The sequence below is a fragment of the Heteronotia binoei genome, chromosome 7, assembly GCF_032191835.1.
Source record: "Heteronotia binoei isolate CCM8104 ecotype False Entrance Well chromosome 7, APGP_CSIRO_Hbin_v1, whole genome shotgun sequence".
Lineage (NCBI taxonomy): Eukaryota > Metazoa > Chordata > Lepidosauria > Squamata > Gekkonidae > Heteronotia > Heteronotia binoei.
In genome coordinates, this window is record NC_083229.1 from 1,302,147 (window position 1) to 1,324,921 (window position 22,775).

General features: G+C 52.6%; 1 protein-coding gene across 1 annotated transcript in view; it reads left to right on the top strand.

Annotated features, from left to right (window-relative positions):
• Positions 1 to 768: 768 nt before the first annotated feature.
• Positions 769 to 22,775, top strand: part of MROH1 (maestro heat like repeat family member 1) — a 69,592-nt gene continuing 47,585 nt past the window's right edge. The window contains exons 1-9 of the mRNA XM_060243037.1: positions 769 to 917; positions 8,974 to 9,154; positions 11,020 to 11,151; positions 11,381 to 11,543; positions 13,427 to 13,525; positions 13,859 to 14,010; positions 14,376 to 14,519; positions 16,738 to 16,830; positions 17,508 to 17,586. Of these exons, the coding sequence (XP_060099020.1) occupies positions 769 to 917; positions 8,974 to 9,154; positions 11,020 to 11,151; positions 11,381 to 11,543; positions 13,427 to 13,525; positions 13,859 to 14,010; positions 14,376 to 14,519; positions 16,738 to 16,830; positions 17,508 to 17,586 (1,192 nt within the window). The remainder of the gene's footprint in view (positions 918 to 8,973; positions 9,155 to 11,019; positions 11,152 to 11,380; positions 11,544 to 13,426; positions 13,526 to 13,858; positions 14,011 to 14,375; positions 14,520 to 16,737; positions 16,831 to 17,507; positions 17,587 to 22,775) is intronic.

The window sequence follows — 22,775 nt, forward strand, 5'->3', positions numbered from 1 at the left end:
ACAGTGCAGGAAACCCTCAAGTGCTTCCCCCCTATGCAAATGCCCAGGAACCCCTACCCCAAGCCCAGAAGATTGCAAAAAAAACCAACCCAACCTTCTCCAAGATCCAGGGCCAAACTGGCCTGGAGAAAATTTGCTGCTTAATCCCGAAGTGTAAAGAAGAGGCCACAGAAACGGAGCACTGATGCAACCTTTCCCGCCTGCCTTCTCATGATCTGTTTAAAAGGTGTGACTTGTTCCCAACGGCTATCCTCCTTTGAGGATAAGGGTCCTGCCATGTTACAGGCCGGCTGTGGCTCCCAGGTTGCCTTCAGAGGCAGCCCAACAGAAGTAGGAGGCAGCGGTGTGTCTGGGAGAGGAGAGAAATCAGGGAATTAGATGCAGCTGGCGGGAATGCCTTCTAGACAGCCAGGCAGGGGCTGCAGACACTGCAAAGCTGACTCCACACCTTCCTCCCTGTCAAAGGAAAGCTAGTGCATGTTCCCATGGGCCACCTGGGGTTTCTTTCCTGAGCCCTCCGTGGAAACCACACAAGGACCTGCTTCCGTTTTATCTGAGACCTGCTCCAGGCTGCCTCCGGCTTGTCTGAGTGCAGGGCCAGAAGAACCACCAGCCGCTATCATGCCAGCGGCCTCGATTAGCCTGCCTCTCTGTCAGCTTCCCCTGCAACGTCTTCATCATTTAAAGGGAAACGACACAGAGCTCCACAGTATGTTAGGTATTAACTAAAGCAGAAAAGCGTCTAAGTCCAGAGCTTCCCCTTTCGACATGCCCATTGGACTGGGAATTGTTCAGCTGCGGTTTTTGGTGCTTCACTCCACGACGTTTTCACTGGCATTCCGTCAGCTCCAACAAGTGATGCCTCTTGTCAGTCAAAAACTCTGGCAGAAAAACTACCTGACGAAAGATTCAGATGGGTAACCATGTTAAGAACATAACAGAAGCATGTTGGATCAGGCCAGTGGCCCATCCAGTCCAACACTCTGTGTCACATAAGAGAAGCCCTGTGGGATCAGGCCAATGGCCCCTCCAGTCCAACACTCTGTGTCACATAAGAACATAAGAGAAGCCCTGTGGGATCAGGCCAATGGCCCCTCCAGTCCAACACTCTGTGTCACATAAGAACATAAGAGAAGCCCTGTTGGATCAGGCCAGTGGCCCCTCCAGTCCAACACTCTGTGTCACAAAAGAACATAAGAGAAGCCCTGTTGGATCAGGCCAATGGCCCATCCAGTCCAACACTCTGTGTCACATAAGAACATAAGAGAAGCCCTGTGGGATCAGGCCAATGGCCCCTCCAGTCCAACACTCTGTGTCACATAAGAACATAAGAGAAGCCCTGTTGGATCAGGACAATGGCCCCTCCAGTCCAACACTCTGTGTCAGACAGTGGCCAAAAACCCCCCAGGTGTCATCAGGAGGTCCACCAGTGGGGCCAGGACACTAGAAGCCCTCCCACTGTTGTTCTCTCCAAGCACAAGACTACAGAGCATCACTGTCCCATACAGAGGGTTCCACTGATACCCTGTGGCTAATAGCCACTGATGGACCTCTGCTCCAGATGTTGATCAAATCCCTTCTTGAAGCTGTCTATGCTTGTAGCTGCTGCCACCTCCTGTGGCAGTGAATTCCGCATGTCAATCACCCTTTGAGTGAAGAAGGACTTCCTTTTATCCATTCTAACCTGACTGCTCAGCAATTTCATGGAGTGCCCACAAGTTCTTGTATTGTGAGAAAGAGAGAATAGTATTTCTTTCTCTACGTTCTCTATCCCATGCATAATCTTGTAAACTTCTATCACGTCACCCCTCAGTCAACGTTTCATGCTGGTCTAAAACAGGAGAGCAAAGTTTCGGTCCAGTCAGGCACCTTTGAGACCAACAAAGTCTTATTCAAGGGATACGTTTTGATGTGCATGCACACCTTGGATAATAAAACTTTGTTGGCCTTGAAGGTTCCAAGACTGGACTCCAGCTTGGTCCAGCTGCCTTAAATACCATCGGGCTTCAGCCGATCCAGATCACCTGCCTCGGGGTACCTCGTAGCAACCTCCCGCAAAGTTCATATAAAGCACTTCCGCTTCCATAGGGGCAACGCCTCTTCCTGCCCTCTGAAACGCCTCACAAACAATTGCAGAAGTCCTTTGGCCTTGCTGCTCCCACCCACTCGCTGGCAAGTCACGCGGGAGACTGGGAATAATCCTTAACATTTTGAGCCAACAGCTGCTGTCTCCTCTGGTTCAGTCCTGCGGAAGGAGCATCATGAGCCAGACCCAGCAGTTTCATTCTATACTTCATAGGAACAGCAAGCGGCTGGTTCCCAGGACATCCCTCTGTCCTGCAGCATCCGCACTCTGCCTGTGCTCCCTGCCTTGCTTTGCAACCACCTGCTGCTTCCGGCTCTCAGAATTCTGCTTTCTTCTCCAAGGCTGCTTGGCGCAGCAGCTCCAACCTGGGGTCTCTCCAGAGCTCCAGATAGAGTTCCTCTTTGTCCCCAAAGTCACCAGTTAGAATAATGGAACCATAGAGTTGGAAGGGACTTCCAGGGTCATCTATTCCAACCCCCCTTCACAATGCAGGAAAATTATCCACTCCTTTGAGCCAATGCTTGCATCTCCAATTTCCATAATCCCCAGGAGACTCACAGTCTGCCTCTCCAGCCTGTTCCACTGAGGAACCGGTCTAATGGTCAGGAAGTTCTTCCTAATGCTGAGTCGGAAAGTCTTTTGATTTAATTCCAACCCATTGGTTCTGGTCCTACCTTCTGGGGCCACAGAAAACAACTCCGCACCATCCTCTACATGACAGCCCTTCAAATCACCTCTCAGCCGCCTCCTCTCCAGGCTAAACATGCCCAGCTCCTTCAACCTTTCTTCACAGGACTTGGTCTCCAGACCCCTCACCGTTTTCGTCGCCCTCCTCTGGCCTCATTCCAGTTTGTCTACATCCTTTTTAAAATGTGGTGCCCAAAACTGAACACAAGACTCCAGGTGAGGTCTATTGATACAGCCCAAAATTGGTCTCCAGACCCCTCACCATCTTCGTTGCCCTCCTCTGGACCCGTTCCAGCTTGTCTATATCCTTAAAATGTGGTGCCCAAAACTGAACACAATACTCCAGGTGAGGTCTTACCAGAGCAGAGCAGGGGTGTGTGTGTGGGGGGGGCGTGTTGTCGTTCACAGTGACTCAGTATCTCTTGCTTTATGGAGTTGCCTGTCTACCATTCTGTGCCCCCCCCCCCGGTTGCTGTGCTTCCTGCTTCACTTCCCAAAGTGAAAATGTGGGCAACCTATCACAGCTTCAGAATTTCAAGCCATTGTGCACCAGGGGTGATGAGCTGACCCTCTCCGTTACGGCAGTGCAGATAGCAAGAGCGAAGGGGCCCATTTCCACAGATCAGGCTTAAAGCAGTCAACATATAAGTTTAATGAAGGAATAAAAATACTACACCAGGTCTGTTCAGGCATTTTGTGCTGAGCAAGGGAAAAAGAAGAGGTGAGAACAGGCAGTCGCCTTTCGCTTTGCTCAGTACTTATCCTAAACAATGTTTAAATAGGACAGGCTAATATTACCTGCCGTTGTAATAGTTTAAACATTCAGCTGTGCTTTAATTCTCATGTTTGGGACTTCTCCCCGGCCATGCAGACAAGGTGGAGTTTTTCAGTGAAAGCATCGCCTTCATGGCTTGCACCTCCCTGGCCAGAAGCCGTAGGATGGAAGAGAGCGTCTCTGTGTCCGGAGAATTTACGCTCTGCCTTGGGCAGTGTGAAGCAAAACACCTTCCCCTCCATCCCCCCAAGGGTTAACGTGAATGGTGATGGGCCAGAGTTGACTTACAGGTGTTGCTAGTTGGGTTTCTGGCCTGCAAACCTCTTATCCTCTTCAAGGCCAAAGATGGAGGCTGGTTAACGAAAGGAACCTATGGTCTGTGATGGGAGGGGGAGACTGGGAAAGGTGATGCCACTTTCTAGAGGTTTCTCTTGGAGATGTGTTCTGATTGGACATCGCCATTGCTTGACTGGGCAGTTTGAACTGTGGCCTGGGAGTGAGGATGCTAGTGTCACATTCTGCGGGTGCAGGCAGGCAGGAGTCCAAAGCCAGTCCAAGGTCAAAGTCCAGGAAGTCAAGCAGGAGCCAAGTCACCAATGCAGAATCACAAACCGGAATCAGAAGTCAATGCCCAAAAGCCAAAAGTTCAGGGTGCCAAGGAAATCAAGCATATCAGGAATCAGGAAGAAGCGTGGATGCAAGCCAGAGAATAGACTTGTTGCTTCCACATGGTTACCAGGTTCTGAGTGAGAGCTATATGGGAGTCTCAATCAGCCTGCTCCCTGGGTGGCAGTGACTCTGCTAGAACTCAGGGCTGAGAGATCTGAAGCCTTGGCGTGCCTCATGTCTTCGCTCTGAAAGTTCCTGCTTCGAACTCCTGAGATGGGAGGAGGAGAGCTTGGAGGAGATTGATTGTCAACAGCTGACACTGGTGCCTGGAGAGTGATTGATGGACCAGCTGCTGTATGTTCAGCTGAGAAACTAGCTGGCAACTCTTCCAGGTCTGTTAACCCTTCCAGCTCCTCCTCGTCAGGGTTCATGACAGCTACCTGAGATTTCCACAGACAATGGGCCGAGACTATGACTTTCAATTGCCAGAAATGTAGGTAACACTAAGTTGAGACCTTGGTGTCGAAAACTAAGGTTGGTGCCTCCTAATACATCTCTGGACGGTGTTAGGTAGTGGTAGCTGGCTCTCCTGTTTTCTGCTCTGTGTGATTTCTAAGGAATGTGTGGACAATAGTCCTTTTCTTCATGAACAGCTCTTGAATAAGCTTAATAGTATTCCCTGCTACTCTGCATGGGTATGAAAGTTAGTGAAGAAAACTGGAAGGAAGTTGATTCATTTGTAATGTGGTGTTGGAGGAGAGGGTTATGGATTGCTAAACGGGCAAATCAGTGGGTTCTAGAGCAAACCAAGCCTGGATTCTCCCTAGAAGCTAAAATGACTGAACTGAGGTTATTGCGCTTGGCCCCATTATGAGAAGTCAGGAGTCTCTGGGAAAGACAGCCACGCTAGGAAAAGTGGAAGGCGGCAGGGAAGGAGGAAGACAAAACAGGAGATGGATGGACTCGGTCAAGAAGGCCACTGTGTAAACAGAATGCTGGGCTTGATGGGTCGCTGGTCTGATCCAGCATGGCTCTTGGTGTTTTCTTAATTTTATTTATTTAATCAGATTTATATCCAGCGGGTCCCCTGACGGGCTCAGGGCGGCTAACAACAAATAAAAGCACCATGATAAAACATTAAAAAAACAACATACAATAAAATCATTTCCATACATTTTATAGTCCAAGTGCATGATAGAGGTTTACAAGTTTATGCATTGCATGGAGAAAGCAGAGAAAGAAGTCCTTTTCTCCCTTTCTCACGATACAAGAACTCGTGGGCATTCAATGAAATTGCTGAGCAGTCGGGTTAGAACGGATAAATGGAAGTACTTCTTCACCCAAAGGGTGATTAACATGTGGAATTCACTGCCACAGGAGGTGGTGGTGGCTACAAGCATAGCCAGCTTTAAGAGGGGATTGGATAAAAATATGGAGCAGAGGTCCATCAGTGGCTATTAGCCACAGTGTGTGTGTATATATATGTATGTGTATACACACACATATATTAGCCACTGTGTGACACAAAGTGTTGGACTGGATGGGCCATTGGCCTGATCCAACAGGGCTTCTCTTATGTTCTTATGTGGCACAGAGTGTTGGACTGGATGGGCCATTGGCCTGATCCAACAGGGCTTCTCTGATGTTCTTATGTGACACAAAGTGTTGGACTGGAGGGGCCATTGGCCAGATCCAACACGGCTTCTCTTATGTTCTTATATTCTTAGTCATTAAAAGTCTAAGATGCACATTGATGTTCTGGTTATTCTGATGTTTCTGGTTTCAGTTATGTTAGTTCAATGAGATTGTGAAATAACAGCCAACTCCCCTTAACCGCTGAAAGCAAGTTTGAACAGTTCGGTCTTACAGGCCCTGCGGAACTGTGGCAGTTCCCTGATGTTTTTGGGGAGGGCATTCCACAGAGCAGGGGGCTATTACTGAGAATGCTCTGGTGGTGGACAATCGGTCTGGGGATCTTAAGAAGATTTTGGGACCCTGAATGTAGTGCTCTCTGGGGCACATACGGGGAAAGGCGGTCTTGAAGGTTGACACGTCCCAGACCATATGCAGGGAGGTTCTTGTGTCTCTTCCACTATTGCTGGAGGACAAGCGACATGTGCGTCACCAAATCTTCTCACTTTAGCTCGAGCTGCCTTCTGGTTGCCCTGATCTGATGGCCCAGGCTGTCCTGACCACCTCAGATCTCAGAAGCTAAGCAGGGTTGGCCTCAGTTAGTGCTTGGACAGGAGACCACTAAGGAAGTCCAAGGTCACTATGCAAAGGCAGGCCAGGGCAAACCACCTCTGAACATCTCTTGCCTTGAAAATCTGCCTATGAACACTTCTTTCCTCCACACCTTGGCGTTCCCTGAAGAAATCCACAAATACTTAAATGTTCTCTTCACTTTTATTTCATCTGGGTCTTGAGTCTCAGGTTCTAGGACATTGCATAACTCTTTGTTTGTAATTCCTGGGAAACCTGGGTGTGGTTGTGAACTGAGAGGACAGAGCAACAAGACTTTGTAGTTAGCCCTGACCTGCATAGCCCAGCTGCAAGCCAAGGATCTCATCAGATCTCGGGAGCTAAGCAAGGCATGGTACTTGGAAGGGAGACCTCCAAACAAATACCAGCGCAGGAGGCAGAGGCAGGCTCTATCAAACCACTTCTCTGAACATCCTCCATGCCCCAGTAGGGGTTGCCTGAGGTCTCCAGGCATACACATACACATGCACATGTGCACACGCACACACACAAATACCCCTCCCTCCCTCCCAAATTTCAAACAAACTTTATTGAACTATAAACTTAAGTTACAACAAAATCTGAATTAAAAAATATTATTTTGCATATGATTGAAATTATATACTTTAAAATACATAACTTTAACATAAATATTAAATGCAAACAACAACTATAGATCAACCAACCAAACTATACAAACAAGAGGAGACAATTCTGCACAGTATCTAAGGTAATACAAATAGCATATAGTATTCAAAATTATCTTAAATTAATAGAACTCGAATGCCAAATATTTCTGCGGCAGTTTAAATGCAAGTGACTGGTTTGATTGAATAAAGAAAAGACTTTGTTGTTGACATCGCGGCCTTCTTGCACTCTTCCCTGAGTAAGCTGACTTGGGCTGCACTCCCCCACCCCAGCCACAGAGAAGGGTGTGCCGTGGCTTTGTGTGGAGTCCCTGGCAGAGCGTTTCCCCACCCGTGGGTCAGTCAGGGCCCTGGCAGGAAGAGGCCTTCTGCCTTGGGACTGTGCTTTCTCTTGCCTGGTGATTTGTGGCAAGGGAGGGGTGTTGGTAAGTCCTTGCTCACTTCTTCAGATTCAGGGATCTGGCTCATGAAAGCTCTTTCCTGACACGGGTGTTAGCCTTTAACGTGCTCCTGGACTCTTGTTCTCTTCTGCTGTTACAGACAGACTCCCACGGTGACCAGTGTTCCCCCTCAGCTGAGTTAGTGTGAGCTCGTTCACAGTTTTTGGTGTTTTAACAATTTATTAATAACATATGGTTAACAATTGTCTCCTTTCTATACTAACCCATATGATATTTCAACCCCCCTCCCTCCAATATTTGACTTCCCCGAAGTTGTAAATTTAAATTCAATTATAAAGGTACCACTAACCAATCAAAGTTCAATATTTTTCTTCTCTCATTACTACTAAAAAATTGTCCAATGACTTTTTATATTCCATTCTTTCTCCATATGTCTTTTAAATTTCTTCCACTCCTTTTTGAATATATCTAGATCATAGTCTTTTAAAGTTTTAGTTAATTTGTCCATCTCACTCCACAATAAAACTTCCACAATCCAGTCCCATTTCTCTGGTATTTTTCCCTGTTTCCACAGCTGCGCATACAATGTCCTAGCAGCTGAGAGCAAGTACCAAATTAAAGTCCTGTCTTCCTTTGGAAGTTTTTCTAATTGTCGCTCACTCACAGTTTTTTAGCCTCTGGCTCACACATTTTGGTCTTAGCTCAGGGAAAATGGCCCCACAGCGCAGGAGCTCCCGACTTTAATGCCAGTAGCTCATGAAGTAGAATCTTTGCTCACGAGGCTCCACAGCTTAGCAGGAACATTGACAGTGACCCATCTTGATGTGTTGACTTCTCATGTTGGGCAAGGAAAACCCAGGAGCTGTTGGGTCCCTTTTGGTGACTGATCTCTGGGAGACCCAAGTGTGGAAGCCGCTTGCAGGCTATGGGGTGGACTGGCTTCGCTGGCTGGCACTGGCCAAGGCGTGGTCAGGTGAAAGAAGAAGAAGAAGATATTGGATTTATATCCCGCCCTCCACTCCGAAGAGTCTCAGAGCGGCTCACAATCTCCTTTACCTTCCTCCCCCACAACAGACACCCTGTGAGGTAGATGAAGATATTGGATTTATATCCCGCCCTCCACTCCGAAGAGTCTCAGAGCGGCTCACAATCTCCTTTACCTTCCTCCCCCGCAACAGACACCCTGTGAGGTGGGTGGGGCTGGAGAGGGCTCTCCCAGCAGCTGCCCTTTCAAGGACAACCTCTGCCAGAGCTATGGCTAACCCAAGGCCATTCCAGCGGCTGCAAGTGGAGGAGTGGGGAATCAAACCTGGTTCTCCCAGATAAGAGTCCGCACACTTAACCACTACACCAAACTGGCTCTCTGGTGTCTTGGAGTGGGGTGAATTCTTGCTTCCTTGCGGGGGGGGGGGGGGCTTCCTTGTGGCAGTTGGGTAGGACGAACTCATGATGTGGGGCTGGGGAACTGGCCCAAGAGGAACTGTTTCAAGGCCAGTGAAAGGGGGGGGGGGTGCCTTCCGAGTGCAGTGCATCTGCAGCATCCGTTCCTTTCTGCCTTCCAGGGCTGGCCGTGACTCTGATGGATGCCACCACAGACAAGGACCCGCAGGTCCATGAGCAGATCTTCAGCGCTCTGTGCTACCTGGGAGAAGCAGAGCCCGAAGAGGTCCTGAACGCCTGTGAGGAATACCTGCGGCAGCATGACAAGGTGATGTCCCATAGGCTGGGGGGGTGGGGGGGGATGGGCCTGCTTTAGAGGGTGACCCTGGCATGTGAGGGGCTTGTGGAGGAGATGTTGAGGAGAAATCTTGGGGAGGGCAGCAGGGGGCAGGACTTCTCCCCTCCTCTGGAAGATAAAACACAGGGTTTGCTGGGTGTGCAGAATTCCTATGAAGGCCGCAGAAGAAAGAAAGTGGGAGAGGGTGGTCGGACAGAGCCGTTCTACTGGGCTGGGGGGGTGTCAAGTTCCCCACTGGTGGTCTGCCCCTTTTCTCACCCCTCCCAATATTCCTGCTGTTGACAAATCCCAGGCACCGCTTTTCCCTGGTGCCTAGACTTTCCATTGCGGCGCCTGGTATTTTCAGCTGTGATTTTACTGATTTCACTGGGGAAGTGCAAGGCTTGATGGGTCCAACTACTTTTTCCACTGGTAAAAATGGAGGAAGGGGGGGGGTCCCTTCTTACCACCAAAACTGCTGCATTTGGGATTTTAGGACCTCCGCAGATAGAAGCCACATGGAATAGGGAGGAAATTTGGCTCAAACTGAGCAAAAGTGCTGGTTGGATCTTATTTGTCATTTTAAGAACATAAGAGAAGCCATGTTGGATCAGGCCAGTGGCCCCTCCAGTCCAACACTCTGTGTCACATAAGAACATAAGAGAAGCCCTGTTGGATCAGGCCAGTGGCCCCTCCAGTCCAACACTCTGTGTCACATAAGAACATAAGAGAAGCCCTGTTGGATCAGGCCAGTGGCCCCTCCAGTCTAACACTCTGTGTCACATAAGAACATAAGAGAAGCCATGTTGGATCAGGCCAGTGGCCCCTCCAGTCCAACACTCTGTGTCACATAAGAACATAAGAGAAGCCCTGTTGGATCAGGCCAATGGCCCCTCCAGTCCAACACTCTGGGTCACACAGTGGCCAAAAAAACCAAGCGCCATCTGGAGATCCACCAGTGGGGCCAGGATGTTCAAAGCACTCTCACTGTTGTCCCCCCTCCCAAGCACCAAGAATACAGAGCATCATTGTCCCAGACATAAGAACATAAGAGAAGCCATGTTGGATCAGGCCAGTGGCTCATCCAGTCCAACACTCTGTGTCACAGTAGCCAAAAACCCCAAGTGCCATCAAGCGGTCCACCAGTGGGGCCAGGACACTAGAAACCCTCTCACTGTGCCCCCAAACACCAAGAATACAGAGCATCAGTTTTCCCAGACAGAGAGTTCCAACAATAAGCTGTGGCTAATAGCCAATGATGGACTTCTGTTCCATTTTGCATCAGTATTTTGTTTTATGATTTTAAAAATGTGCATGAAATTCTTGTCCTCGCTTGTTTCTTAACTTTCTACCTTACATTGGTGGTGGCAGAATTTAAGTTTTCACTTTGCTGCTTTCTGTACTAGCCCTGCACTCAGTTAGATGGTGTTTTTAAAAAGTGACAACAGAATTGAAGCAGTGAGGCGCTAGGCCTGGAGGTTAGCTTTTTGTTGGGCTGGCTTTAATAAAATTAGAAGAAACCGTGAAGAAGTTAGGATTCGCCTTTGTGTTAGTGGTCACTATACAAACTGGTCATTCGAATAAAACCCCTGAAAGCTGAATGATTAGTCTGGCTCCTAAATTTTGGAGCTAAATTTTGGCTCCAAGAGCCTGAGAAATTTTGCCAAAGCCTGCCTGAAACTGAGGGTGGAACAGGTTTTTCCTTCGGCTCCTTCATGGACTCTTAAATGCTCAGAATGCATCTGTCAAGTCAGGGCCAAGAAGGCTTCTGCCCCGCCATGAATTGGGAGGGGTGTGTGTGTTGGCCTGCCAGTGGGGTCTGGGGATGACTTCCTCTTCCTTCCTCTCCCTCCCAGCTGGCTTACCCGCACCGGGTCATTATCCTGAGGGCCATGGAGGCCGTGGTGAGGAGCAGCGTGTCCCGCATGGACAAGAGCACGGCCAAGATCGTCATCTTCTTGGCATCCAATGAAATGACCAAATCCAAGGTATGTGCTGCAGTTCTTGGTGCTGCTTCCAGCCCTGGGAACTCAGTTTCTTCAGGAGGAGGAGATCAGGCCCCCCCACAGCCCAGGCAGAGGGCATGATTGGAGGAAAAGAACCGCTCTTTCCCAGTGTCCCACCCCCACCTCCCACTTTGGGTGCCACGTGGGCTGCAGGCTCAGTTGCGGGAGCCGTGTGGCGGCTACAGGCTCTGCCTCCTTTTCTTTGGCACAGGACGTCATCGTGGAGTGGCAGGAGGCAGCCAGCAACGTCCTCGTGGCGGTCGGGAGGCGCTTCATCAACACGGTGATGGAGGAGGTGCTGAACAAGTTCCAGCCGGGCGTCCTGCCCCACTACTTTGTCATCCGGACTTTTGCCAGCCTCTCGGTGGTGAATGGTAGGTGGCAGCTGTGCAGGGCGGGAGCAGAGGGCCGCTCAGGGAGTGGCACAGGAGCCTGGAGCCAGGAGAGGCAGGCTTGCCGGACGGTCCCTTGTGCAGGGCATCGCGCCCCTTCTGGGTGGCTACTGCAGGGGGGGCCGCAGGAGGAGGGAGGTGCCCTGGAGGGGCTGGAGGCCAGCTCCCAAGGGCAGACGGGCAGTTGAGAGCGGGGGTGGGGGGTTGTGTTCTGGCAGCCTGGTGCTCTGCCAGGTTCTGGACTTGGATCCTTGTAGGGGCAGAGAAGCCTCCTCATCCCCACAGGGCAATGTTGGTACAGTGGCTGACAGCCGGAAGTGACTATTAGCTGAACGGGGAGGCTGCTGTCTTGGAGAGTGGGTGGGGGGAAGTGCAACCAGCTTGCAGCCACCTTTGGTATAGTGGTGAAGTGTGCAGACTTTTATCTGGGAGAACTGGGTTTGATCCCCCACTCCTCCACTTGCAGCTGCTGGAATGGCCTTGGGTCAGCCAGAGCTCTCTTATCTGGGAGAACCGGGTTTGATTCCCCACTCCTCCACTTGCAGCTGCTGGGATGGCCTTGGGTCAGCCAGAGCTCTCTTATCTGGGAGAACCGGGTTTGATTCCCCACTCCTCCACTTGCAGCAGCTGGAATGGCCTTGGGTCAGCCAGAGCTCTCTTCTCTGGGAGAACCGGGTTTGATTCCCCCCCTCCTCCACCTGCACCTGCTGGAATGGGCTTGGGTCAGCCAGAGCTCTCTTCTCTGGGAGAACCGGGTTTGATTCCCCACTCCTCCACTTGCAGCTGCTGGAATGGCCTTGGGTCAGCCAGAGCTCTCTTCTCTGGGAGAACCGGGTTTGATTCCCCACTCCTCCACTTGCAGCTGCTGGAATGGCCTTGGGTCAGCCATAGCTCTCTTATCTGGGAGAACCGGGTTTGATTCCCCACTCCTCCACTTGCACCTGTTTGGAATGGCCTTGGGTCAGCCAGAGCTCTCGTATCTGGGAGAACCGGGTTTGATTCCCCACTCCTCCACTTGCAGCTGCTGGAATGGCCTTGGGTCAGCCAGAGCTCTCTTATCTGGGAGAACCGGGTTTGATTCCCCACTCCTCCACTTGCAGCTGCTGGAATGGCCTTGGGTCAGCCAGAGCTCTCTTATCTGGGAGAACCGGGTTTGATTCCCCACTCCTCCACTTGCACCTGCTGGAAGGGCCTAGGGTCAGCCAGAGCTCTCTTATCTGGGAGAACCGGGTTTGATTCCCCACTCCTCCACTTGCACCTGCTGGAAGGGCCTTGGGTCAGCCAGAGCTCTCTTATCTGGGTGAACTGGGTTTGATTCCCCACTCCTCCACTTGCAGCTGCTGGAATGGCCTTGGGTCAGCCAGAGCTCTCTTATCTGGGAGAACTGGGTTTGATTCCCCACTCCTTCAATTGCAGCTGCTGGAATGTCCTTGGGTCAGCCAGAGCTCTCTTAGGAGTTGTCCTTGAAAGGGCAGCTGCTGTGAGAGCCAGTTTATTCCTGTGGCCACCACTTCCCCCTCTGGCAGCGACTCCTGCATTGTAATCCCGAGCAGGCAGCTGCTGGCCTTTGTGCTGGAGGTTCTGCCCCCTGTGGCTTCTGAAGGGAACAGCAGAGGCCGGTGGGATGCGGGGCTTTGGAGCATTGGTGCTCGGGGGCATCTCAGTGGAGGGTGCAGTTGGACCATCGGCTGTGGCCGTCAGGAGGGAAGCAGCTTTTGCAGTGTGGGGGCGGCCTTGCCCAGCCACAGAGCTGGAGTCGTGCAGGTGTAGCAGAGGCGAGAGAGCCTGCCCACCAGAGCGCTTTGTTGAAGGCCGCTGTTGCTGTCTCCCCCCTCCCCCTCCCCCCGCCTCGCTGTCCTCCGCAGTCTTTGGGATGGTGCCCTTTCTCACCTCCATCCTGGGAACGATGCTGCCGATGCTGGGGATGGCCAGGCAGGATAGCATGAAAGTCGTCTTCTGCTTTGGTAAGGACCCCCCCCTTTCCTCTGGGGCCTCCGTGGTGAGCCTGTGCTTGGGGGGGCAGGGGTGGGAAAGAGGGTCATAGTCAGGCCCTCCTAAAGGGCAGCATGTGGCCCCGCACTGTGGCTTCCCCCCAGAGTTCAGTGCAGCTTTCCAAAGCACCCTTGGAATCCGGTGTGGAGCTCAGTGCGGGTGGGCTGGCCCTGGAGGCTGGGCTTGTTACAGGAGCGAGAAGCCTGTTGTCCCCGGGGGTGGGGGGTGGGCCCCTGTTCTCTGCGGGGCGCTGGGGGTTGCCTGGCGAGTCTGGTGCTGCAACCGGCCTGCTTTTGGTGGCGCAGCCCTGCAGAACTTCAGCGAGAGCATCCAGGAGTACTTGGCTAACCTGGACCAGGCCCCGGACCCCACCGTGAGGCGGGACACCTTCTCCCAGGAGGTCTTCAGCGCGTACGAAGTGCTCTTCTACAGCTGGCTGCAGAGCCGGGAGGCCAAGGTGCAGACCGGGCGGGGAGGCTGGAAGGGGGCCGAGGAGGATGTGGGGCACGGGTCTCTTGCCTCGGCCCCCTTTTGGACAACGGTGCTGCTACCCCAGGGGCCCTGCAGCTCCACCCACGGAGTGGATTTCCCTTGCGGAGGCTGTGTGGAGAGGGCTGCAGAGTGGGCCTCTGGGCTGAAAAGGGCTGGCTGGGGGGATTCTTCGTCAGAAAAGTGGCCCCTTGGTGGGGGGAGCAAGGGAGTGGCCTCCCCCAGCAAGGTCCGTGTGGAGCTTCTGGGCCTGCCCCCAGGGCTGGCTGCTGGGTGGGCCGGGGAGGAGGAGAAGGAGGGGTGTGACCTTCCCTGTGCCTCTCCTCTCTGCAGCTGAGGCTGGCGGTGGTGGAGGCGCTGGGCCCCATGAGCCACCTGCTGCCCAACGATAAGCTGGAGGAGCAGCTCCCTCGCCTCCTCCCGGGCATGCTGGCCCTCTACCACAAGCGCCCCGCAGAGGCCTACTATGTCTCCAAGGTGAGCGGGGCTGGGGGTCTCCTGCGCTTGCGTCTTGTTGGACCCCTGGCTGGGCGGTGCTCATGGCTCTGACTGCAAGAGGGGTCTGGCTCTGGAGCCCCCACGTGCTGCCCCGGCTTCCAGGAAGGGAGGGGAAGGGAAGGGAAGGGCCATGGTTCTGCGGGAGAGCCTGTGCTTGGCACGCAGAAGGTCCCTGGTTCAATCCCCAGCAGCGCTTCCTATTCAGGATCAGGCAAAAGGGTATGGGAAGGCCTTTCTTTGCTTGAGACCTTGGGGAGCCCAGACTGCCCTTGAGGGCTCGGTGGGCTGATCAGAAGGAGGCAGAAGCCAGGGTTGGTGTAGTGGTTAAGTGTGTGGATTCTTATCTGGGAGAAACGGGGGTTTGATTCCCCACTCCTCCACCTGCACCTGCTGGAATGGTCTTGAGTCAGCCAGAGCTCTCTTATCTGGGAGAACCGGGCTTGATTCCCCACTCCTCCACTTGCACCTGCTGGAATGGCCTTGGGTCAGCCAGAGCTCTCTTATCTGGGAGAACCGGGCTTGATTCCCCACTCCTCCACTTGCACCTGCTGGAATGGCCTTGGGTCAGCCATAGCTCTCTTATCTTGGAGAACTGGGTTTGATTCCCCACTCCTCCACTTGCAGCTGCTGGAATGGCCTTGGGTCAGCCATAGCTCTCTTATCTGGGAGAACCGGGTTTGATTCCCCACTCCTCCACTTGCACCTGCTGGAATGGTCTTGGGTCAGCCAGAGCTCTCTTATCTGGGAGAACCGGGTTTGATTCCCCACTCTGCCACTTGCACCTGCTGGAATGGCCTTGGGTCAGCCAGAGCTCTCTTATCTGGGAGAACCGGGTTTGATTCCCCACTCCGCCACTTGCACCTGCTGGAATGGTCTTGGGTCAGCCAGAGCTCTCTTATCTGGGAGAACCAGGTTTCATTCCCCACTCCGCCACTTGTACCTGCTAGAATGGCCTTGGGTCAGCCATAGCTCTGGCAGAGGTTGTCCTTGAAAGGGCAGCTGCTGGGAGAGCCCTCTCAGTCCCACCCACCTTACAGGGTGTCTCTTGTGGGGGAGGAAGGGAAAGGAGATTGTGAGCTGCTCTGAGACTCTTTGGAGTGGAGGGAGGGATATAAATCCAATATCTTCATCCACCTCACAGGGTGTCTGTTGTGGGGGGGGGGAAGGGAAAGGAGATTGTGAGCCGCTCTGAGACTCTTCAGAGTGGAGGGCAGGATATAAATCCAATATCTTCATCTACCTCACAGGGTGTCTGTTGTGGGGGAGGAAGGGAAAGGAGTTTGTGAGCCGTTCTGAGACTCTTTGGAGTGGAGGGCGGGATATAAATCCAATATCTTCATCATCTTCTTCTTCTTCAGGGTCCCTGCCGAAGGGCCTGGGGAGGTTTTAAGCAAAAAGACTAGCCCTTATGGGAAACCACCCTCTTTAAAGTTGCAGTAGCAAAAAACAAGAGAGGCAGAGGTGTTAAGCAAACCCGGGCTCAGAGAGAGGGCAGGGCTGAGCTGGCAGGTTCAGCTGATGCCAGCCTGGCTCCTGGGTTCAGGGGGTGCCCAGGGCAAGCCCCCTCAGGGGCACAAGGGGCAGGAAGGGGAGGGGAGGCCGGGGCTGCTTGGGGCAAGGCTTGGCTGAAGGCTCTGCGACTGGGAGACCCACCTTTGAATCCTGACCTGGTGGGAAACGTGGGGGGGTGGGCTTGGGGCAGCCCCTGGCTCTTAGTTGTGCCCCCTCATTGGTGGCCACGAGGACAAAATGGGGAAGGGGGAGCCTCGTCTCCTCCACTGAGCTCTTTGGAGCCCCCCCCCCCCCCAAGCTGCCTCCAACAGAGCTGGGGCCCTTCGGTCTTGTGAGGACAGCCTTCTTGCCTCGGGGGTCTCAGGTGGAGGCCTTCCCTATCGTCTGCTCTCCTGTGGACTGGAGGAGAGACGCCTCTCTGCTGAGCGGCACCCTCTCTCCAAACGGGGCTGGCCGAATGAGGGAGGGAAGCGGGCGGTGGGCACGCTGGCCCTGTGTGGCGTGGAGGGAGGCCCCCCCCGGTCCCTTTTGGTCTGCTTTCCCTGAGCCCCTCGTCTCGGGGGTGGGCAGCAGCTGCGGCTTGTGAAGAGAAGCAGCCAGGGCGATTTGGGTGCTCCTGGAGAGTCCTGATGTGCCTTTTTCGTGTGAGGGGTACTGACCTCCCGCCTCGTGTCGCCTTGAGCAGACCTTGTGCCAGATCCTGGAAGCCTCCGTGAACATCGGGAGCCGCACCCTGGACACCCAGCTGGACGCCCTCCTCAACGCCCTGCAGCTCCAGGTAGGGAGGGGGGAGGGGGCCCCTGGCCTCTGTCTGCTGGGGAGGGGAGGGGGTCAGGAAGGGGAGTGGGGGGGTCTTCTTGGGGCTGGAGTGCCCCGCCAAGCCCAGCCCTCTCTTCTGCATGGAGGAGGGTTGGCTCTCACCCTCATGCCAGGGCCCCGCTGGAGTCAGGAGAAGGAGGAGGAGAGAGCCTCTGGTGTGAGGCTGAGTCTCTGGGTGGGCGATCCAGCTGCCCAAAGGGAGCAAGGGAAGAAACACAGCTCCTCAAGCAGAGGATGCCGGGGTGGGGGGGCTCCTTCCTCTCTCGCCTTTCATCCCCACCAGTGTGAGGGGCACAAGCTTCGCATCCTGCCTGGGTTGAACATTTCTAAGCCTCTTCCTCCAGACGTAAGTGCTGGGAACTTGCAGGACGTAGCTGCCTTGAGGGTATCAGTCTGGGCCTTCAATCTGGGCTCTGCTCTGGTTTTGAGGTGTTCTGAAACTTTCTCTCCCGGCGCATAAGCTCTTCTGTCCCCTTCTGGCACTGGGGATCCTGGGATCCAACAGGGCTTGTCGAAGTGCTTTCTAGGCTGGGACCCTCGCCTGCTTTCATGGCAAGAAGTGCTGGAGTCCATCAGGAGCTCAGGGTTCCTGACTGGGGCACATTTTGACTGGTTTTTCTCTCCTTCCACGAGCAGATCAGTACTCCGCCAGACTCCTCCGTGCCAGTCCAGCTGAAGAACCACAACGAAGTCCTCCGGTGCTTCACTGTGCTGGGTAAGGACCCCGGGAGAACTCTGCTGCCTGGTCCCGGCCTGTGTCCAACTCTGGCACTCTGGGGCCTTCTTTTTGCTCAGCCGGGGGGCCTTCCTTGGCAGACAGGGGCAGGGTGGGGGTGCCACGGAGTCGTCATGAATGAAGCATGCTGCTCAGGGGCTTCTTGGGGCCCTCTGGCTGCAGCTGCCGCCGCCAAGGCCTGTCTCCTGTCAGGGCAGACCAGGCGTCTGGTTCCAGCAGGGCCAGCTGAGGTGGGCGTCTCTCCTTTCACTGCTCTCAACTGAAGCAGGGTGGCGTTGCCTGTGGGTTGGTGAGGTCTGATCCGGCAGGCTGCCTCCTTCTCACTTGCACTGAGCAGGGAGTTTGGTCTGATCCAGAGAATCCCACAGTCTGAATGGCATTGCAGAATGGCAGGTGCTTTCCTTTCAGCAGCCTTCTAGGAGGAGCTTGTGGCAGGGCCTGGTGGGAAAGCCAGGGGGCGGGAAGAGGCTGAGCAGAGCCCCGATTGGTCCTGAGCACCAGTGCCTGGGTCTGAGCAGGAGAAGGAGGGAAGGGACCAGAGAAGATGGAAGAAGATGATGATATTGGATTTGTATCCCACCCTATATTCTGAATCTCAGAGTCTCAGAGTGGTCACAAGCTCCTTTACCTCCCCCCCCCCACCCCCAACAGACACCCTGTGAGCTAGGTGGGGCTGAGAGAGCTCTCCCAGAAGCTGCCCTTTCAACGACAGGATCTCAGAGCAGCTCAAAATCTCCTTTCCCTTCCTCCCCCGTAACAGACATCCTGTGAGGTGGGTGGGGCTGACAGAGCTCTTACAGCAGCTGCCCTTTCAAGGACAACCTCTGCCAGAGCTATGGCTGACCCGAGGCCATTCCAGCAGCTGCAAGTGGAGGAGTGGGGAATCAAACCCGGTTCTCCCAGATAAGAGAGCTCTGGCTGACCCAAGGCCATTCCAGCAGGTGCAAGTGGAGGAGTGGGGAATCAAACCTGGTTCTCCCAGATAAGAGAGCTCAGCTGACCAAGGCCATTCCAGCAGTGCAAGTGGAGGAGTGGGGAATCCAACCCGGTTCTTCCAGATAAGAGAGCTCTGGCTGACCCAAGGCCATGCCAGCAGGTGCAAGTGGAGGAGTGGGGAATCAAACCCGGTTCTCCCAGATAAGAGAGCTCTGGCTGACCCGAGGCCATTCCAGCAGCTGCAAGTGGAGGAGGGGGGAATCAAACCCGGTTCTCCCAGATAAGAGAGCTATGGCTGTCCCAAGGCCATTCCAGCAGCTGCAAGTGGAGGAGGGGGGAATCAAGCCCGGTTCTCCCAGATAAGAGAGCTCTGGCTGACCCAAGGCCATGCCAGCAGGTGCAAGTGGAGGAGTGGGGAATCAAACCCGGTTCTCCCAGATAAGAGAGCTCTGGCTGACCCGAGGCCATTCCAGCAGGTGTAAGTGGAGGAGTGGGGAATCAAACCCGGTTCTCCCAGATAAGAGTCTGTGCACTTCACCACCACACCAAACCAGCTGTCCTGGGCGTGCTTCAGTGGGGAGGGCAGGATATGAACCAAATAAATAAGTAGAGTCAGGCTGAGCTCACAGCAGCCTGTTTTCTTGGGCTCCGGATCCTGGCTGCTTGAAGCAAGGCTCAGACTTGCTTTCGGCCTGGGCCTGCCCCGGCCCCCCTGTGCTTGTGGCCAGAGTGTGGGACTGGCGGCTTCTGGCCCTTGCCGATTACAGGGGCGTTGGTGGCAGGTGTGCAGTGCCTGTGGGGGTCCCTCCTTTTGGGGGGCTCAGTGTAGCAGTCGTTCTTGGTGGGGGGAAAGGATCTTGCCTGATGTTGGTTTGTGGAGAGCAGAGGAAGGGGGAGTGAGTTCGGTTTCCGAGGGTCGTTGTGTTGCTCTGTGAAGGGGGAGCAAGACTTGGGGGTCCAGCAGCTTTTGGAGGCCAGCGAGATGGAGAGAGGGATGAGCTTTTGTGAAAGCAGCTTTGTCTCTTGAAAACTCATCCTTTGAGAATCAGGTTGGTCTCTGAGTGCTGCTGGGCTCCTGTCTTTGAGCGCCTTTGGCTAGAGAAGCGTTGCCCTCCTTTGGCCTGGGGTGAGTCACTGTCAGGTGGTTTTTTCCTCCTTAACAAACACCCTCTCGAGAAGGGGGAGGTGTTGGCGCATCGGGCAAAGCGGAATTCTGTGTTTGGGTGTGAAAACAACCTAGCAGGTTTTGCATGGAGTCCTTTGTGCGTGGGGCTCTGCCCCCCTTTAGCATGAAAGCTGGCCGCCTTGTGACCCTGCATGAAGGTCTCCACCTTCCCCGCTCTGCTCTGTCCTTCAGCTGCTGGGGACGTGTTGCCCCCTCCCCCAGCTGTGTGTTTGTCTCTCCCTCTCCTGGCCAGCAGGCAAACACTTCCAAGAAGTCAGAGTTCTGGTTTTGGTACAGAAAACACCTTTGGCTTCAGATCGTTGTGTAAAAACCTGTTGTGACCTGGGCTGGATTCCAGTGGGTGGCTGAAGGGACGTAGGCGGTGCTTCTGAATGGTCCCAGCTCATTGGTTGGTTTGCAGAATGTGTAAGGCTGGTCTCCCAGGCCCTCCACGCAACACACCTCTGGCTGTGCAAAAAAAAGCCTGTGTGTGAACTGGACTGGCATGCGTGTAACAGGTCTTTGTGAGCAGCTGGCATCATGGCAGTGTGTGAAGTTGCCCTTGTGTTTCAGGGCAGGTGAGGGCACAGGTGTGTCTCTACAATAGATACTGCCAGAGGATCACGCATTCCAGTGTAGGATTTTATTTATTTATTTATTTATTTGATCTGGGATTTATATCCCGCCCTTCCCACCGAGTGGCTCAGGGCGGCTTACAACATATATAAAACTAACATAAAAATAAATTACACTTTAAATTTAACATTTCATAATAAATAATTAAAATCCAACATTTGTTATAAATATACATATCGTTAAAAATCAGACAGCGGTCGTGAAGCTACACTCTATTCAAATTCAAATACTGATTCGGTATACAGTCTTCAGCATTCCGGTATTCCATAATCAATATTCAGTAGTCAGTATACAGGTATACAGGGCCGGTTAGTTGTGGGCCAGCTGAAAGAGGATTGTCTTAAAGGCCCTGCGGAATTGAGTAAGATCCCGCAGGGCCCTTACCTCCTCCGGCAGCTGGTTCCACCAAAATGGAGCCATTACAGAGAAGGCTCGGTCCCTTGTGGTCTTCAAGCGGGCTTCCTTTGGCCCGGGGACAACCAAAAGATTTTGAGATCCCGATCGCAGTGCTCTCTGGGGAACATGCGGAGGATTTTCTGTTCTGGTCTCTCACTGACTTTCTTTTCCTTTTATTAAATAAAGTTTTTAAAAAAATTTCCTCAAGAAAACATTAGGATGCAGAAGGAAAGTAAGGGCTAAGGGAGATAAAAATTCATGAAAAGGTTTTCAGGTATCATGCATAGTTATATACAACAAAGGGAGTCAGCTATATTAATAAAAAGACATTTTTCAAATGCAAGAACAAACAATACAACATAACTGCAATATTCATGGATGGTTTTTTACTTTAAAAAACCGGGTGCTTCAAGATATGTAAAGAAAATCTAACATTGTCATGTTACAAAGCTTAAATTTGCCCCGTCATTCAATATTGTGTTTTGATTCTAATGTCTTAGCTGATAATTTTATCTGCTGTGTTCTAGGATATGAGGGGGAGGAGGAAATAAGGTGAGGCGCTTTTACAAATATTAAAGACAAAATAAAAATGGATTAATAAGTAAATCATAGCAATATTATATCATTACCAATAACACTATTCCCTTAAATATATTCCCACAGTCCCCAAACTAAAAATGGGGATTATAAACAAAGATACGTGGGAAATTCTCTCAATGTTTTGTATAAATTTAAAATAATCACGTAGTTGTTTAAAGTAGTTTATAGTAATAGAAAAGTAACAAAATTCCAAATCACCGTTAAAAATAATCAATACGTTCCCAGTTCAGCTATGTAGTTGTAAAAAATTAACAATCAGTTATCTAAATAGTCAAAGGCTAATACTGTTCAATTGTATTGTGGTGTTATGTTACTTTTTCAGCTCTAACTGTGGTTTCGGGACCAGGAAGCCTCTTGGCTGGCTGCTTTGCACCCAGAAGGGCTTCAGCGCCATCTCTGGCCTTGGGGCTTCGTCTGTCATTAGCCCCGTTCTTTTCTTCCCCCTGCTGCCCATTTCTTCAGGAGATTAATCTGTGACAAAGAGAACTTTTCTCCTTCTCTCCAGATACTTGAACTCGAAGACATCCAGTTGAGCTGACAGGCTGTAGATTCAGGGCAGACAAAAGGAAATAATGAACATATGAAGCTGCCTTATTATTATTACTTATACTGAATCAGACCCTCCTTGGTCCATCAAAGTCAGTATTGTCTTCTCAGACTGGCAGCGGCTCTCCAGGGTTTCCAGCTGAGGTTTTTCACACCTACTTGCCTGGACCCTATTTAGTTGGAAATGCCAGGGATTGAACCTGGGATCTTCTGCTTACCAGGCAGATGCTCTACCACTGAGCCACCGTCCCTCCCCACAAATGATTAACATGTGGAACTGGCTGCCAGAGGCTGTAGTGATGGCTGCAGGCAGAGGTGAAATGGGATCAGGCACCACCAGGCCTGCTGCTGTGAAGCAAGGGGATCTTTCAGGGGATTGGAGAGATTCAAGGAGAGAGGGCTGTCAGTGGCTACTAGCCATGGTGACTAAAGGGAATCTTCACATTCAGAGGCAACCTACTGCCGAGAGGCAATGACAAGGCCTCTCTGTCCTGTTGTTGTCCCTCCAGGGGAATTTGTTGGTCCCTCTGTGAGATGGGATGCTGCATCAGATGGACCCTCACTGGTCTGATCCAGCAGGGCTCTTCTGAGGTTCTTCTCAGGGGAAGGCCTCAGCCTCTCTGCCCTGTTGTTGGCCCTCCAGAGGAACTGTGTGGGACAGGAGGCTGGGCTAAGTGGACCTTCACTGGTCTGACGCAGCAGGGCTCTTCTGATGCTCTTCTCAGGGGAAGGCCTCAGCCTCTCTGCTGTGTTGCTGGCACTCCAAAGAAACTGGTTGGTACTGTGTGAGATGGGAGGCTGGACTAGATGGGCCCTCCCTGGTCTGATCCAGCAGGGCTCTTCTGAGGTTCTTCTCAGGGGAAGGCCTCAGCCTCTCTGCCCTGTTATC